At 36.5% G+C, this 17,944-nt stretch overlaps 2 protein-coding genes across 4 annotated transcripts; both read left to right on the forward strand.

The window, feature by feature from the left end:
- The first annotated feature begins 1,351 nt into the window (after positions 1-1,351).
- Positions 1,352-12,824, forward strand: cbx3b (chromobox homolog 3b). 3 transcript variants are annotated; one of them, XM_077209157.1, is made up of 6 exons: positions 1,352-1,373; positions 4,052-4,159; positions 10,166-10,311; positions 10,390-10,567; positions 10,991-11,148; positions 11,987-12,824. In XM_077209157.1, exons 3-6 carry the CDS (start codon positions 10,172-10,174, stop codon positions 12,102-12,104), a joined length of 594 nt encoding a protein of 197 aa, XP_077065272.1. In that variant the 5' UTR covers positions 1,352-1,373; positions 4,052-4,159; positions 10,166-10,171; the 3' UTR covers positions 12,105-12,824. The 3 variants fall into 3 exon arrangements, with proteins under 3 accessions (XP_077065272.1, XP_077065271.1, XP_077065273.1); XM_077209156.1 differs by lacking the exons at positions 1,352-1,373; positions 4,052-4,159 and adding an exon at positions 9,387-9,641; XM_077209158.1 differs by lacking the exons at positions 1,352-1,373; positions 4,052-4,159 and adding an exon at positions 9,388-9,641 and having other exon boundaries at positions 10,402-10,567.
- A 919-nt stretch (positions 12,825-13,743) lies between these two features.
- snx10b (sorting nexin 10b) lies at positions 13,744-16,283 on the forward strand. The gene is made up of 4 exons (XM_077209162.1): positions 13,744-13,893; positions 13,986-14,086; positions 15,592-15,693; positions 15,865-16,283. Exons 1-4 carry the CDS (start codon positions 13,801-13,803, stop codon positions 16,070-16,072), a joined length of 504 nt encoding a protein of 167 aa, XP_077065277.1. The 5' UTR covers positions 13,744-13,800; the 3' UTR covers positions 16,073-16,283.
- Positions 16,284-17,944: the final 1,661 nt, after the last annotated feature.

Here is a 17,944-nt window from a genome sequence, read left to right on the forward strand (position 1 = left end):
TTCTGTTACAGAAGACAGAAAAGTCCATACAGCTTTGGAACAACATGAAGGTAAGTTTTCCATAAACACCTTTATGTCAGTTACTATACTTCCCATATAATTCTCTCTTGTAGCTCAATTCTGGGTGAATTCTTTTGCTGTGGGCTGAGTATTCAATAACTCATTTCAGCTTTGTGGAATAGTTGTGCGTGGCCTGCCAGTGACCCTTTGCTCTTGAGGTGAGGTCAGGCTCTCCTGTAGGCCTCCCAGCTGTCTCTCTCCCTACACCCACACGTCCCTCTCCGCTTGCCCTCGGATTTCTCTCTCTCCTTCTTCACTCCCCCGGTTTTTTCCTCTCCCTCTTCCAGAAGGGTTGACAGCTCCAAACAAAACAGGGCCTGTGAGCTGACTGACACATTCTGCCTCTGAAAGGAGAGCATTTAACACGCCTCACACCCTGCACTGCCCACCACACACACACACACACACACACACCCTTAGCCAGCCGAAACAAAACGCCAGCATAGAGAAAAGAGTAGATCGGCCAGAGTTTGGGGGGAATCTGCACCTTGAAGAAGAGAAAAGGGGAGAAAAGATTTGAAAGAGGGAGGAAAAATAGTTTTTTCAGGTTCAAAGACAGTCTTTTCTCTCGCCTGCACCCTGTCACTCATCGTGAGCGCGTTGCCCGGAGGATAGCGCTCCTTTTTCATTGGTGTCATTCATCCATCCGTCAGGCTGATGTGCACTCCAATGGGTTTGGTGGAAAGCTGCGGAAACTTCCTGTCAGGGCCTGCCGTGAGATCAACACCTGTTGGAGTGAGACGGAGTGCCACTTTCCAGCCCGCACACTAAAGCCACATATACACAAACACACACTCAACAAACACAAACAAACCATACTATCTCCTTTCTCACAACTCTATCAGCTATATTTATGTTAGTGTTAAAAGCCCAAAAATCGACATTAACACTATAAAAATGCAGTAATGTTTGGCTTTATGATGGCAATGTGGATTTGGAAATGTGCAGTCTGAATTAAAAAAAAAATACACTATTTACTTTTGAAAGAGGCTTATATGTCTATATATATATATCTATATATATATATATATATATATATATATATATATATATATATATATATATTTTTTTTTTTTAAGTTTATTTTATCTATTATTTTTAAAAATAAATAATGAAAACACATTATATAAAATATAATAATAAAATTAATATAAAAACAAGTAATATTAAATAAAGGATTCATGATAAAGTGGCAAAAAAATTATTTTGGATAGATTCGGTATGTGTTTGGCTGGCCTATATATATATATATATATATATATATAGGTCAGGGACACGTTTGCTTCCTGGAGTAGGATCTTTCTCCATCTCTGGTAAGATAGCAATAATGATGATAAGTGTGTTCATTAATTATTAGGGTTGCGACGCGATCCGTGATCGGTACGGACCAGGCCTCACGGCTCGGCAAGCATGTGATTTGTGGATTAACTGCTAAGTTTAACCATCATAGAGTGAAAGTATCATTTGGACATGTTTTTTTCTCTCCAATTTACACATTCAAACGATTTTAAACGCGGAAGAAAAGGCGAAATTCAGTAATCTGTGAGCACAGCCGCACGCAGACAGAGAGAGAGAGAGAGAGAGAGAGAGAGAGAGAGAGAGAGGCTTGTTTCAGACAGCGCTCAAACACCACATTGACTCCTCTTTCACGTTTACTTGCACTTGAATGGACACATTGAATGGAAACTCAAAATTATGACAAAATACCTGTCTCGCCAAGTATTCTCTTGGTTATTTCATAAGTGAAAAGTTGAGAAAGAAACCGGTTGTGTCAGTATATTCGGTCTGTGCGTTCGGTCTTAAAGTGACAGCAGCTTATTATTCCTGCTGTTGTCTGTGCTATTTAATGTTAATAAAATAAAATAAAATACAGATTTAACAAAGATGAACCTATATTTTACATTTAGGCAGCTTTTAGGATAAGCGTGTCTCGTAAAGTGTGAGTACCAAGCAGCATCTCCAGGTGCTCCCTTGAGAATCAGACCAAAAAATGTATGTGCACCCCATATACGTATATAACTACATTTTTAGTTAACACTTCTATTAATCGATTAATTTGGTAAAAATTAGTCCATCACTAATTCGAACCAGAAAGTGGTCAAGCTTTCAAAAAATAAAAAATAAAAAGAAAGTATGAAGGCGTCCAAAGACAATTTTATAACATATTGGCATACTTGTTTTTCCGTGTCTTTATTTTTAATCAGACTTCAAATATCTACTTCATCATGATACAAAATACTGCATTGACTCATGACTTTTATTCCACCACAGAACCATTACTTAAACTTCACTCTCACACTCTCACAGCGCTTTTCCCGGCTGTATGCAGCCAGCAATCTGAGCCACGTATGTTGTCATGAAGCCAGAGGTGCTGTGATGCTAAATGAACTGACCACAGTCCTGCTATCAGGTACATTCTCATGGAGACCATTAGTGCTGCTGTCCCCTGAGGCAGGCCTTTGAATAATGCATGTGAGTGCTCAGGCTCTTAGTGGCTTGAGGCATATCCAGCGCTCTTGTTACCTCTCATGGCATATCCTGTCAGAGTCACAGGTCAACATGTCGCCTGCTGGACTGTGTTACACACGGCACAAACCACCACAGACAGATTCTGGTTTCAAAAGCAGAGCAGAGCGAAAGTAAGTAGTAATCACTGGCTTTTATAAAGAACTCTTGGAGAAAATAGTAAAAGGTGGACAATGGCTGTACTTTTCTTTTTCAGTGATTCTGTACACCTTTTCCCCCCCTACCAAACCTATTCTAGTCAGCATTACCTGAAGGATGTAAAGATCTTAGTTACTTATGAGACAGAAATCTGAGACGTGACTTGTGAAATTATTAAATATTATAAAATAACTGTTTTCTATTTTGATATATTTTAAAATGTAATTTATTCCTGTGATGCAAAGCCGAATTTTCAGCATCATTACTCCAGTCTTCAGTGTCACACGATCCTTCAGAAATCAGTCTAATATGATCAAGAAACATTTTTTATTATTTATTATTAAAAAATAATATCATTTATTATTATCAAGGTTGAACACAGTTGGTCTTGAAATATAAGACTTTTGTAATATTATAAATGTCTCAACTGTTATTCAGCAAAGACGCATTAAATTCATCACAAATATCAGTAGTGACACACATTTTACACTGGAAAATACAGTGGCAGAATTGTTCATCATGCAAAAGTCAAAAAAAAAAACTTAAACCAAACATTTATGAAAGTAGTTGTATGCCCAACAATTCACAATAGGCTACTATTAACAAAACATTTACTGAATAGGAAAACTAACTATTAAGTAAATGCATAAAAAACGTTATTGTTTGAGTACTCGGTTGAATTTTGATGGTTTCATGCTTTAAGTTTAAGACAATAATTTGCATGAAACATTGTGGTTTGTGATTCTGAGTGCAAGTGAACCCGTATTTATTATAGACCCGTATTTTCTTTTAACTTGCATAGTTTAGTTCATGGTTTTCAAGGATGAAGTCATGCAAACTCTCCATCTCGACTTCTGCTTAATTTATCAAGCTTCTACCAGTCGACAGACGGATTTGTGCCAAAATACAGCGGTTGATTGGACACATGACATACACAAGAAAATATACAACGTTTTCTCCCTTTTAAACTGATAAGCCTATTTATTATTCGATCCTAATTAAACACGATTCCATAGTTGCAGTTAATTGTTTGCAGCTTTTTGCTTCCCTGATCTTCCTGAGATATCTGGTAAGAAATAAACTGGAACTAACACACCTGAAACTTTCTCTTTTTAGATAAAGAAACACACACGCAGTGTTCAGTCTTAATTAGAGGGAATGAAAGGATTGTGTGTGGGCTGGAGGAGGGGAATGAGTGTAGTGCTCTGCTGAAAGTGATCCCTGTCACACACAGGATGTCTGCTCACTCTCTCAAAAGCCTCCATCACACACACACACACAATATATATATATATATATATATAATTTCTTAATTTTTTTTATTAAGGAACTGGGGACCTAAGAGGGAGACATCAAAATAGAGAGAGTGGGACAGCTGCCGATTCCCACAAAGTCTGTTGTTGCGGGCAGAGCGGACTGGAATTCCCCCATTCATGTATGTAAAGGCACCCGCAGTCCCGTAAAGACTCGCAATGACCACGAAGCCTTTATAAGACTTCACTATATCAACAATCTCTCATTATTCCCATTCTGCACACATTCGTGCCAAGGAGGCATTTCTCTTCTCCAAAAGACAATTCTCTCAGAACACTCACACACACATATACAAATGGAGAGAATATTAAAGGGATAGTTGACTCAAAAATGACAATTCTGTCATCATTTCCTCACCCTCATGTCGTTCCAAAACTGTATGACTTCCTCTCTTCCGTTTAAGCAAAAAATAAGATATTGCAATTCCAATGTTGGGCCAACTTAAATTAAACAAATGAGTTCAATCAAATTAACTTTTATTTGTATTTAGAACTTACGTTTACGTTTGAGTTCACAAAACTGACACATTTTAAGTAATCTGAATTGTTTCATTGTTTTGAGGTTGGTGAACTGACTTCTTTTAATTTAGACAAACTTACAATTAACTGAAACTGGGCTAGGATTTCTATTTCACATGCAGCATGCTTTGTCATGGCACTCGAATGGGAGAGTAAATGCAAAATTTAAGTGTTATATAATGTTTTTTGAGTAAAATGGGAGATTTAGATGCGTTTTGCTATGTTCATTTAGAAGAGTTTCTGCTATGTTGGGTTTTTGGGGGGTTCTTCTCTTGGTGACAAGTGGAGCACGAGCTTAGTTTGAGAAGAGGTAGCCTACATATTAAATGTATAATGCTGTATTCATTCAGCAATTGCTATGCTGTGTAAATGCTTTCAAAGCATTGCGTTACCAATAAGCAATGTAATATTTATTGAATAAAATAGTTAAAGCTAGCCAAGTTTCCACTGCTAAAAATATTTAAGTTGAGATTATAATGATAATTTTAAGTGAAATGTATGAATAAGCTAACTCAAATATTTTAAGTTAAGAGTAAATACAAATATATGAGTACAAAATAAAAATCTGCAAGTTCTGCTTAAACTTTGAATTTCTTAACTTAAAGATTTGATGTAGCCATTTTTAAAAAAAATAGTTTTGTCATCATATTCGGGTTTACTTTGTAACATCTTTTGAGTGAACTATCCATTGTCACATTTTTTATGTAACACCCAGTCCTTTTTTGGTGCTTTCATAAAAATCTGTATAGGAATTTGGTGTTTACTGAAAAAATGCAGTTGTAAACAAATGAAGAATCATGCTGTAGAGTTATTAGAATTGTAAAATTAGAAATTAGTTTGTTGTTGTACAATCTGAATCAGCTTAATCAAACTGAAGACGTTCACGAGTTTTGCCACTGTTTTAGCACTTAGTACAAGACTTGTGAAACGGAGCGAACGAGAGAATATTATTCCAGGGTGTTTTGGCACAAGAGGACAGCTCTATGAAAGGTTACCCAGGTGGTCTTTCCTCAACTCCTCCGTCTCTCCCCCAGCAGAATGTCAGTTTCAATTCCCTGGCTCAATCCCCCAGTCCCTTACCCAAATCATCATGTGAACCTCAGATTGCTTAAATATGGGCCTGTGAATCTGATACTCTGTTGGGTTTGGAGTCTTGACGGAGGTGCTGAGAGCCGGCTGACGAGGGGGCCCAGCCGTCCGCCATATTGCCGCCCAGTATGCCGTGTCATGTTCTCTGAACAATCGCCCGTGTCCCTCTAGTTGGGTAAACAACAGAGGCTGTCAGCCGGTGTCAGGTTTGGGCTTTTCAAAGCAAAAGAAGGAGAATGACAGATGACCGCTCTGAGTGTAGCCGACACTTTGCTGATAATGGTGATCTGAGTGCTGATATGGAGAGGCAGAGTGCGATGGGTGAGCGAGATATACCCGGTAAAACATACAGAACCCACAGTTTTAACAAACACACTGCTGGGAAAGACTGCGAGGCGCTTTCAGTGAGATTCCCTGGCTCGCCCGATTCTCCGATTCATCCGTGGTGAAAAGCTAAATTCAACTGCATGAAAATGAGAATAAATAAAATGAAAGAAGTAACTGGATAGAATGGATATAAGCCAAAGTAGGAGCGAGCCAATAATCAGTAATAACAATATTTGTATGAATAAGTTGAAAGATACCTTATTCCTGTGTTAAGAAACTTTAATTTTTTGTCATTTAATTTGAATGTGATTCACATAAAGTGTTGATTTACACAATGTATTTTTAAAAATTTAAATAAATTTGAATGAACCCTTAAAAAGTAGAAATTAATTTTCAGGTATAACATTTTAAATAGTATAAATTTGTGGCATTGAATTTTTTTTTTGGGGGGGGGGGGGATTTATTGTGTGCCTAATTAGAGAGCAATAATAGCCTAAGTAATAACAAAAATATTGTATGATCAAATAAAAAGATAATTTTTCCTGTGTTAAAATTTTATTTTAGTCATTTAATTTTTATTGGGTTATTTTTTTATTACATTAATTTTTTTTAAAATCGAAATAAATGTGAATTAATATTAGTAATTATATTATTGATTGTTCAAATAATAAGGTGAAAAATGCTTTGTTTTCTGTGTTAAGTAAAGTTATTTAATTTTAAGATGGCTCACAATGAGCTGGTTTAAGCAGATTTTTAAAAAAGGAAAACTATTTGTTTCACTCTGTCCACAAGGACTAAATTATAGAATAACAGAGAATACTTTGGTGACAGAAAACCTGGTCAGTGTCAGCTGCGAGATGCACAGATGAAGGCACCATATTTAATGTCAGCCTTTCGGATTCCTTGGTGTAAATTAGCTGACCCTTTCACAAACTGCTCGATGAATTAAGCTCCACAGAACACTTTCATTAAATTGAACTCAAACTAATCTGTTCAGGGTTCATGGGGTTGACAAGCCACAAAAAAACAACATGTCTGACACGGCCGGCACGAGCGTACCTGTAACCTGAGCCGAGGGACGGTGGCGTGCCAAAACTCGGGAACCCGCTCGCAGAGAAAGAGTCCAGTTAGAGCGGATCCCCACCCCACACATCAGCTCTCGCTTGCTGGCCAGGCCTGCACAGTGGGGTCCCTCCATCTGGACACATTTCTACCCTGACAGGAGCCATGGCTGCATTAATGAACGTATTCACATATGGCCCACTCAGGACTGTCACTGCTGGAGATGGAGAGCAGACTGGAGGACTGGACTGTGTGTAGAGAGAGAGAGAGAGAGAGAGAGAGAGAGAGAGAGAGAGAGAGAGAGAGAGAGAGAGAGAGAGAGAGAGAGAGAGAGAGAGAGAGAGAGAGAGAGAGAGAGAGAGAGAGAGAGAGAGAAATCTGTGAGTTTCCTTAACTCTCGTTCTATGTCCCATCTGTCAACCATTATGGGCCCGGGCCCTCAGCTGAATAACAGAGCTCCTCCTATTAGGCCTATACAGAGAGGATCATTTTAGTAAAACATAAAGAAAAAGAAAACATTATGCAGATGAAAATACTAACGATGTATTCTGAATTAATCATTCAAACTGATGTTTATATGACATGAAACATTTTCAAATTAATATCATTCTAGCTTACATGTTGCAGGTCCAACTGACAAATCTGAGGTTTAACATATAACGGTTTAATATGCAATAGCTACATGATAAAATGCAATAAATGTGCTGTAATGAATTACAAATAAAAATCAAAACTAAGAGAATGATTTTTGGGCCTAAGTCGTTTTAACCCTTAGGTAATAATCGTCACAAAAAAACTTGCCTTGATTTCGTGCAACCTAAAAAAAGAAGCTATAAATTGCACATAATGTCAAATGAGACATAAAGTTAATAAGGAAATTATAAAGTAAACGGAGCAAATGTTAAATATACACATTAGCAAATGTAATGAAACGTTTTATAAGTTATCTCGTAAAAATAAAACTTTTTATGAGGAACAAAACAACCACTTAAAAATGGCGATGCCAAGAGATTTATGGATGGATAATAGCGACCTCTTGTGGGCCCACTAAGAGTGGCAGGGTTTAACATCAAATACAATATTTTAATTTTAAAAGTCCATATTTTATGTTTCCATTTTAATATATGAAATATTAAGTCAATGAAAAAGTAATGTAGGTAAAATATAGAAAAATGTTAGTAAAAGCTATAAGGAAAAACTTTTGTTGTGGAAGATAACATATTTCTTTAATTTTATATCTTTAATGCAATTGGGTGAAAAACTCAACCAATCCGAATCAACCTTATCTCTGATTGGTAGGTGGAAACCTGTCAATCAATTAAAAAATAGGAGGAGCTTAAGTTCTACACCGAAACCTATGGTCAGTTACATGAAAGCGTCCTAAAGTAAAGAGCTCCGTATTATTACCTAAAGCTCGCTAAACTACCCCGTGCAGACAGGTTTAGATGCAATCCTCGACTAATATTACCATCGTTATTAATTACATTATTATTTAAAAAAATGCATTAAAGTGCATTTATGGTCATTTGACACAATAATGTGCTATTTTACACTATTTTAACAGTAAAAATAAAATTATTGCAAAACAAATCAACAAAGAATTTGCGGTGATAGAACTGGTTAGTCCATCTAAAGATACTAATTAATACTAATATTCTATATCCATATGGTAATTTGAGCCATAATGCAGTTATACCCTAATTATATATTTTTATATAGGATATAATTATAGTCTAAACAAGACTATATAATAGAATGTAAAATAACAATTATAATAATAATTAATTGTATTAGTATAAAACGAATAGAATTTTTTTTTGGCCCTTAAAGTGGAACCTTACTTTAATTCTAAAGTAAGAATCGTTTAAGAAATATTTTCAATGTCTTCTACTGAGATTTTACACGGATAAACCATGAATCACTGAACTCGAGCTGTAGGTTTTATGAATGCACAAAATTAGTAGCGCATGCGCCCTCCAGTGTCCTTCGACAACATTACAATTGTGACGTCAACACAACACAAGGTATTTTCCCTATCTACATCTTTCCTAAACCGAGACGAAAAAGTTTCTATATATACAATAAATCACTAACGTTCTTTTTTAACTAGCAAAATCATCTGGCATTAAAACCTGTAACTGTTGCCAATATGAGTGCAAATCATCGTAATCAAAATATATTACATAGTAGCCAATTCTAAGGGCGTTTTGCGCTACATATAGTGTCAGATTAAACCCTTCTCTAAAAAAAAACCGTCCATGTGCGCAGAGAAATTCAGCCAGCTCTTGCTCTCGTCTCGGGATGCGCCTTTAAGGATTCCTCCCCCGGTTTCCTGAACTGACCTCTTCCCTTTGAAACCACTTCCTCCCCTTCTCCCAATCGGCCATGTTTAATTTGACTCATTCATGAAAAGTTATGTAAACACAACTGTAAAGCAATGATCGTGAAGGCGATATAGTAAGCGATGCTTGATTACTGAACAGTACTGTGATCTTCCGTGTGGATGCACCGCGTTGTTTGTACAGAGACTGATCATTTGCACGAGCATTAATCACCAGCAGTGGGAATAAAAGAATAGCGCATGAACTGCGCGTGAGGCTTCGGCAGGTGGGCACGCGCACTCATCAAATTCATACCAGTGGCGTAGAATGGATATAATTAAATACAACAAAACAACCATTCAATATTAACCTGCTTGGTTAGTGACTGTGAAAGTTTAGCTAGTTGGAAATTAACGTCATGAATATTGCGGTGATTTCACTATCAGCGACGTATTGTTGCCATTGTTTATTTAAGGAATTCCTCGTATTCCTTCATGCAACATCGCTTGATACATTAACAGAAAACAAACAAATACATAAGTATCAAGTGGAAAATTATTTTAAAATTTATCGGACTTTATTGCTAAACAACAATTCTGTGTATAATGTAAGTTTAGTTTTTGTGGTATTCTGGGCCTATCACAAAACCAAATCATCGTCACTAACCAATTTCCTTAAAAAGTCTTTTCATGTCAAAATATCCTATTTGATTAGCTATAATATGTCTGCTAAACTTGTTATAATTGCTTTTTAATAGATTTTGAAATACATAAGCCTTTGAAAATATTATTAAATGCTGTGTTTTTATAGGAAATCATGAGGAAAAAGCAGAATGTGAAAAACAGGAAAGCAGAAGAGACAACCGTTGTCCAAGAATTTGCAGTGGAAAAAATCATCCGCAGAAGAGTCAACGATGGAAAAGTTGAATACTATCTAAAGTGGAAAGGCTTTACAGAGTGAGTGTCTGGAAAAATGTTGCCTGTGTGTGTCAAAAATGTATTTAATATATCTACCAGTATATAACAGGTCTGTAGTACTTCCATCAGTGCAGAGAATACCTGGGAGCCAGAGGACAACATGGATTGTCCTGAGCTGATAGAGGAGTTTCTCAGAAACCTAACCGTCTCAGGAGAGACAGATCAAGAGGGGTGTCAATCTCTAGACCATGAGTTCCAGCCCAAGCAAGAGTTAACGGAGCTAGACGCTGACACGGTTAGTTTCTTTATATACTGCTGTGCCGTTTACATTTTTTACTCCTGCAGGTGTTACTGCACTACAGTGTTTCAAGATAAGCATTCAAATTCCTGAATATCAATACATTTACTGCATTAGATAAACTGCTTAAACCATAATATGAATAACTGTTGTTGTTGTATTTTGTGTATAAAGCTGCAAAGTCCAATCCTTGATCTGGAGGGCCGCCTTCCTGCAGTTTATAGCTTCAACCCTATTAAACACACCTAAACTAGCTAATTAATCAAGGTCATCAGGATCGATGGAACAGGGTGGAGCTCATCTCAGCAGAAGGTTGGCTCTACAGGACCAGGATTGCACACCTTTAGTATTGAGTTTTAGTTATTTCCAAAACCTTGTCAGGCTTTGTGATAGTTTAGTTCAGTGTCTGGAATCATGCAGGCTCACCAGCGGCTTCAGGAAGAACTCATTGAGAGAGGTAATGAGGAGGTTGGTGATCACAGCGCTGAGATCCCAGCAGGACAGTCCAGCCAGCCAGAACCTGACTGCATCATCGGATGCACGGACCAACAAGGAGAGATCATGTTTCTCATCAAGTGGTAATATTTCTACACTGGACCATTTATGGAGATTCTTGTTATTCCACACTGCTTTGTTAATTTTAAATGCAATATAAATCACACCAAAAAAAGAATGTATGGTGTAACGATAATCCTTAGTATTCAATTCTGTAATCAGTGCATTGAAATTTTTAAACTCTGATCATGTATCGATACACACCTCAATATTAACTAAGCTTTTATGTTTCACACCACATTGCCTTAATTGGAAAATTGTTTAGAAATTATTAGAATAAAAGCACATTGTTGTCAGGTGCTACAAAATTACTAAAATGAAAAATACAAAAATAAAATCTAATTCAAAAGTAAAAAACGTATATTATCCCAGTAATACTAAAATAATATTGTGACCATACTCTTTCAGTGTTTAGTATGAAATACTATTATATACTAGTTTAGGTTTTAGTGATTTTGATTCATCATTTTTTCTTCAGTTTTATATTAAAAATTTTATATTTAAACTAAATTAATTGACTTTGTTTTATTTGAGTTACTTGCCAAGTTTAAGTTTGTCAGATTTATAATTGAAATTTTATTTCAACTGTAATTTAACATAAACCATTTTGAATCCTTTTAGTTTTAGTGAACAATAACAATACCGCTCCGCTTAAAGTTAATACCGATACCAAGGAATTCCCTTCATGTCCATGCTCTTCTTCAACACACGAATAGAGATGAAGATCAAAAACACCCTCACAGCAAAAAGATGGAGTAGTTTACAGTTCTGTTGCCACAAATCTGAAGCCGGTGAATATGTGCTTTTAATTTGCCGTGTTTGTCCATTACCCCATATCATTATTTCTTTATTTCATCGCAGGAAAAACACAGATGAAGTAGCTTTACTGTCAGCCAGCGAGGCCAGTAAAAGGTGGCCCCAGATGGTAATCCGCTTTTACGAGGACAAGCTGACCTGGCACGGCGAAGACGAGCAGTGAGAGGGAAATATGTAGCAGTGAATACTACTGTACCTCCTGGCAGCTTTACACATACACAAACACTGTGGCATAAGTTTACTGTTTGAAATACCGTGTTTTCAAAGTGTGTGAATCCACAGGCCAATGTGAAGCTCTTCCTAACACACTAACCTGTAGAAATGTGAGTGGAGTACTAGAGCGCTACTGTAGTGTAAAAGATGTTTATTAATCGAATGTTGTTGTGTCTCTTGGTCTGTTGTTTGAAAAATTCACTTGTGATGTTCATTCTTCTGTCCTCTTTGTCACTATGATCTGAACTGTGATTTAACATAGGAGATGACGACGGATGTAGAAAACCTGCTCGAGAGGAACTGTTTGTTGTGTAAATGTACTATAAACCCCCTGGTTACGCACTTACTCAAGTTATACTGTAATGGATCCCGTGATCTGTGAGAGCATAAAGTGTGGCTCATGCAGGTATAAATCCGTAAATTTGCACAAAAACAGATTCTAGAATTAAGACTATACAATCACATTTTTGTGAACATTGACACGCTTGTTGTTGGTCAGTGTCACTTTCATAGCAGTAGGGTCATTTAGGTTTTGAGGTTTTTGTGTTTAAGACCTTTGTTTTGTAGTTTCACTCTTCTGGCTTCCTGTTTTCTGTAAAGATCACTGTTAACATTAAATCTCGAGTGAGCAATCTCTATAGGTGCTTTAAATAAAGACAAAATTACCTCAGAAGTGTTGTGATCATTCTTATAAACATGTTAATTTGCAGTTCTCTGTAAAAAGGTGTTTAAAAAATCAAATAATCTTTGAAAAAACAGACAGCAGCAAGAATATTAGGCTGCTGTCACTTTAAAGAGTTAATGCACGGGTCCAATATACTGTTACACATGCTTTTTTTCTCAATTGTTTACATTCACTTAAGACATAACTGACTCTGTTATGTTTACAAGGATGCTTGCCAAGACGGCCATTTTGACTTCAAGTTCAGTTCAAGCGCAAGAAGCAGCGAATGAGAACTCAATTCATTATTTGCCGCGCTTCTTGACGCACATGCCAGATGTTTACGTACAGAAAACTTTTCTCACAGCGCGCAAGTAACAAATGAAGTTCCCCGTCTCGTCTTCTTGCACTTGAATATTTAACTTGGCAAGACTTAAACATTTGTGACTATGCATCGCTGGCCCGTTTGTCATTCACGTTTGTTCACGTTCATGTTCTGCTAATGAATTAGCATTTCTAGAATTTATAAAAATTTTACTGGCGATATTCTGTTTCATATACACGGCAACAACGATTTTTACTCGCATTTGGCGCATGACGAGTGTTAATTCAGGCCCTGGCTACAAGTCAAGTGTCCTTGAATAACTGTTTAAGTACTGCTAGTTGTTTTTAAGGTGTTATGTTTTTTCCAGCTGCTTTTTCCTGCTCCTTTTATTTTTAATGACGCTGCTAGTCTGCTATGTCTCTGGTGGCTGGTAAAAATGAAGCACCGCTGTCAGTCAGAGACACAAAATGAGCTCTGATGTTTTTCCCTAGTCTACAGTTGCCATGAATCAGCCCCAGTTGGTCAACAGGACCAATGTCTCATGAAAATACTTCCTTCTTTATTCTTCCCATTTTTAAACCTCAGAGTACTGGCTATGTGTTCCTGTCCAGTGTGAGTTTGTGAGCGTATGTGTGAGGTCTTTTTTTCACGTTTGGACGTATGCAGGAATTCACTGGTGTGTGGGTGAGGGACCCTCGCATCCAGAAGGAAGATTTCTGGCATGCCTACATGGATTATGAAATCTGTATACATGTAAGTGCAATAGAAACATATATAGGACACAAAATAGTCAAACAAGAGGGCAGAAACTCCCTGATCATTCTCTGTATTTTATATTCACTTAGACAAACAGTTTGGCCTTCACTAAGAAGTGTTCCTGTGTGCGGCGGAGATACAGCGAGTTTGTGTGGCTAAGAAAAAAGCTACAGGAAAATGCCATGCTCATGTATGTAAGCACTGCATCATATTGTTATTTACTTTGTTCAGTAATTGTGCACTGATGGTTATTGGTTTGTAATAGAGTCAATGAAGTGGACATGAAAAATCTTTTTAAAAGTTCATATATTTGTATTCATGTTGGTTTCTTGAGGTTTTATGCCATTTTCAAGAAAGACTGAAAAATCTCGTGAAGTGTACCCATCAAACTGACAAATATATATAAACTGCCCGGCCAAAAAATAAAATAAAAATAAAAATCGCTGTTTGGATTTAAATATGCAAACGCTTAAAAGTCTATGACGGGATCATTATTGCAGTGATTATTATGTTTCTACCATGTTATATGTTTGGCAACCGTTCTTCTAACCCTAATTGATGTAGTATGAAGGAAGACACATCATGGATATATTCCAGAATGACAAGGTCAAGATTCATTATGCAGACTCAAATTATGAAAGAATGGTTGTGAGGAGCATGAATAATCATTTTCACACATGAATCGGCACCTCTCCAGACCTTAAATTCATTGAAAGTCTTTGGGATGTGCTGGAGGAGACTTTACAGAGTGCTGGACTCTTGCATTGTCAATACAAGATCTTGACCAAAAATGTATGCACCTCTTGATGGAAATAAATGTAATGATGTTATTTTCATCAAGAGGCGCATTCATTTTTGGTTAGAAGAACTGTTGCCAGACATAGGCTATAACATGCTATAAACATAATAATCACCGCAATAATGATGCAATCATAGACTCTTAAGTATTTTGCCTATTTAAATCAAAACAGCATTTTTTTTTTTGGTTGGGCTGTGTATTTGTATTCATGTTGGTTTCTTGAGGTTTTATACAATTTTCAAGACTAAAAATCTAATTGTATATTTGTCACATATTTTCCTCACTCCTGGAATAAGTGTATGACAGTCATTGTATGTGTGAGACTTACATATTTAATGTATTGTTTTAATAAATGACTGAGCGTCATGTCATTGACCCGGTACATCTCAATTCATTCAAATTTAGGTAATTTATTTTTATTTAGTTTAGTATTAGTATTTATTATTTATTATTAATAAAATGTATTTATTTTTTACTAATTGTTGCAAATTACAAGGGTTATTTTAGTATTATGTGCTGTATATATTTTATTATTTATTAATATTTTGAAACAAGAAATGTATATATTTTCAGTGTTCGCTATAATTTTAGTTCAAGTTTAATTAATTTTGTTGTCATTTTAGTTCTTCAACTTAGGCAATTTCAGTTTGTTGCCAAGAGATAAATAATATTTATTTTGTGTGCATGGTTTTTAAAAGTTGATTTTTTTATTTATTGATCTAATACTTTATTTTATTTTACAATTCTTTTCCCCAATAGTTTTAGTTAAAAACAATACTGCTAATTACCATAATTAGGCAGCTCTGTTGATGCAGACATATTAAAGTTTTAGTCATAAGGCAACTTTCTGTGTGACGCATGTAAACTGAATCTTTGTGGTTGTCTATGAATTGCAGAACACATCTACCAAAACTTCCTCCAAAAAACCCATTCTTCAGTCTCAACAATGCCAGAGAGATTGGAGCCCGTATGCAGGGACTCCGAAATTTTCTAGAACTGTAAGTATCAGACTAGCCCTAAAAAACATGTTAAATGAAAACATAAAATCATGATTGAAAGAATGCATTTAGCTTGAGAACATGCGACATATCTCTCAGGTACTGTATATCTCGACTCATAGAAAATGCATTAAATGTAATGGTGATCAGTTATATGCTTACATCCTCCAGCGTGGTACACAGTCCGGTTCTGCTGTCGGACAGTTGCTTGCACCTCTTCCTACAGTCCCAACTGAGTGTGAAACAAATGGAGGCCTGTGCTGAAGGCAGGAGTCGCTACACAGTGTCTGAGGCCATTCACAGTTTTGGCTCAGGAAACAAACGCTTCGATTCTCAATCTGAAGAGAACATGGAAGAGGAGGAAGATAATATGCAGTGAGAATCCGAGTGATTGACTATATCTTGCCAATAAAATGGAGCAAATTTAATACATTTACAAAGGCATTGCTGAAGTGCAACCCATGCTTGAAGAGGGACAATGCAACATGAAAAAAGTTACTGTCGTTGTTGAGTAAAACAGTGTTTTGTCTCTGTACTGATTAATCTGTATTGAAGAAGATAACCTAATAAATTAAATTATTTAATCCACAGTTGCGTACACATTAATATCTTGCTCGGCAATCAAATTAATGTATAAAAGCATAATGTGGCCTGTGTGGAAGACAGTTTGTTGTTAAAACTACAGATGTGTGTGTTGAGAGGTTTACGAGAGGGAATTTATGTTTGTGATTGAAGTCCCTTAAACACAATAACCCCATCCTAATAAGCAAATACAGAGCATTAGGACATTATGTGATTTAAACCCGAGCTCACAGAGCTAAATCCCTATAATAATCTCTACTCAAACAATTTTACTGCCATAGTGAGCTATAAAAGATCATTGTCTGGATGTCATACAAATTGTGCCTTCTCATAAATATTTAACAATCGTGTGAGGCCATACTTGACCAGCAGATGGCGCCGCTGCTCTTCTTGTCTTTCTATAACTGTCGGTCTTGTCGCTGCAAAATCATATATGTTTAATCAAACGAGTAAAAGCCCTCAAAGCAAGCAGTATTTCCCCTTTTCAAACCATCCACTGCTCTCACAGTCGTTGCCTGGGACATCAAATCATCAAGACATTCTAGAACAGGAGAATAAAGGAATAAAATCGCCAAAAGCAAACAGTTCAAAATAAAACCATCAAAATAAGAGCTGCAAGCAATATTCAATAAACTGAAATCATCAAGGCAAAAATACATTTTATAAGGGGTGAAGGGTTGGTTTGGCTGTCATTTTTTGAGTTTAGCTTGGAGTGAGAATTATGGTTCGATTAAAAATCTTACGATTCGATTCTGATCTTGAGGTAGAGTAGACTAGCCTACATGTTAATTTTTCTCAAGGAAACAATCTCTCTCAACTACCTGTAAGCATAGAGGGCTGTCAGCTGGTATTATTAGCATTTAGCAAAATGCATTTTTCTAGCAGCCAGCTGAAGATTGAACCCCTACTGTGATATTGTTCACAAGCGGTTTTATTCACGTCTTTCCATGGTTGACTTAGGCTACTCATTGAAAGATTACAAGACATGAAACATTTCAGTAAGCTGTACTGTATCTTTCAACATACCTTCTGATGTTGATTCATGTTTATTTGGTTTATTTGGTTCTCAATAAAGAGAACAGATGGTTCACATGCAGCTTGAACTGAGGCGGTACAGAGTTCTGTCATGCCACGATTAGTTCACCCAAAAATCCTGTCATCATTTACTTACCCTCATATTGTTCCAAACATGTACTTCCTTTCATCTTCAAGAACAAATGAAGATATGTTTACTCAAATCTGAGCGATTTCTGTGTTCCTTATTGACAAGTCCAAGTAACCACTCTGATCCTTAAAAAAGTTAATATAAAAGAGATCGTAAAACTAATCCATATGAAGTGAGCATGCTTAGGCTAATCCAAATTTTCTGAAGACACATGATCGCTTTATAGGCTGAACAGATTTAATTTAGGCTTTTATTCACATAAACATTCATGATGGACGCTCAAGCGTGTTTGCTTGACGTGCGAATAACCAATGAGGTTCATTCTCATGTTAGGCTACACATGTTTGAGATTCAGCTAGCAGTGCACCAATGAGGTTCATTCTCATGTTACGCAGCACGTTTGAGATTCAGCTAGCAGTACCAATGAGATTCATTCTCATGTTACGCAGCACGTTTGAGATTCAGCTAGTAGCACCAATGAGGTTCATTCTCATTGGTCAAGCA

The sequence above is a fragment of the Siphateles boraxobius genome, unplaced genomic scaffold, assembly GCF_051911475.1.
Source record: "Siphateles boraxobius isolate OS27281-9 unplaced genomic scaffold, OSU_SipBor_1 12, whole genome shotgun sequence".
NCBI classification, from domain to species: domain Eukaryota; kingdom Metazoa; phylum Chordata; class Actinopteri; order Cypriniformes; family Leuciscidae; genus Siphateles; species Siphateles boraxobius.

Coding starts and splice junctions, on each gene's coding strand:
- cbx3b (XM_077209157.1), top strand. CDS start 10,172: ATGAGGAAAAAGCAGAATGTGAAAAACAGGAAAGCAGAAGAGACAACC. Junction 10,568..10,990: donor CGGAGCTAGACGCTGACACG/GTTAGTTTCTTT, acceptor GGAATCATGCAG/GCTCACCAGCGGCTTCAGGA. Junction 11,149..11,986: donor ATCATGTTTCTCATCAAGTG/GTAATATTTCTA, acceptor ATTTCATCGCAG/GAAAAACACAGATGAAGTAG.
- snx10b (XM_077209162.1), top strand. CDS start 13,801: ATGCAGGAATTCACTGGTGTGTGGGTGAGGGACCCTCGCATCCAGAAG. Junction 13,894..13,985: donor ATTATGAAATCTGTATACAT/GTAAGTGCAATA, acceptor ATATTCACTTAG/ACAAACAGTTTGGCCTTCAC. Junction 15,694..15,864: donor CTCCGAAATTTTCTAGAACT/GTAAGTATCAGA, acceptor TACATCCTCCAG/CGTGGTACACAGTCCGGTTC.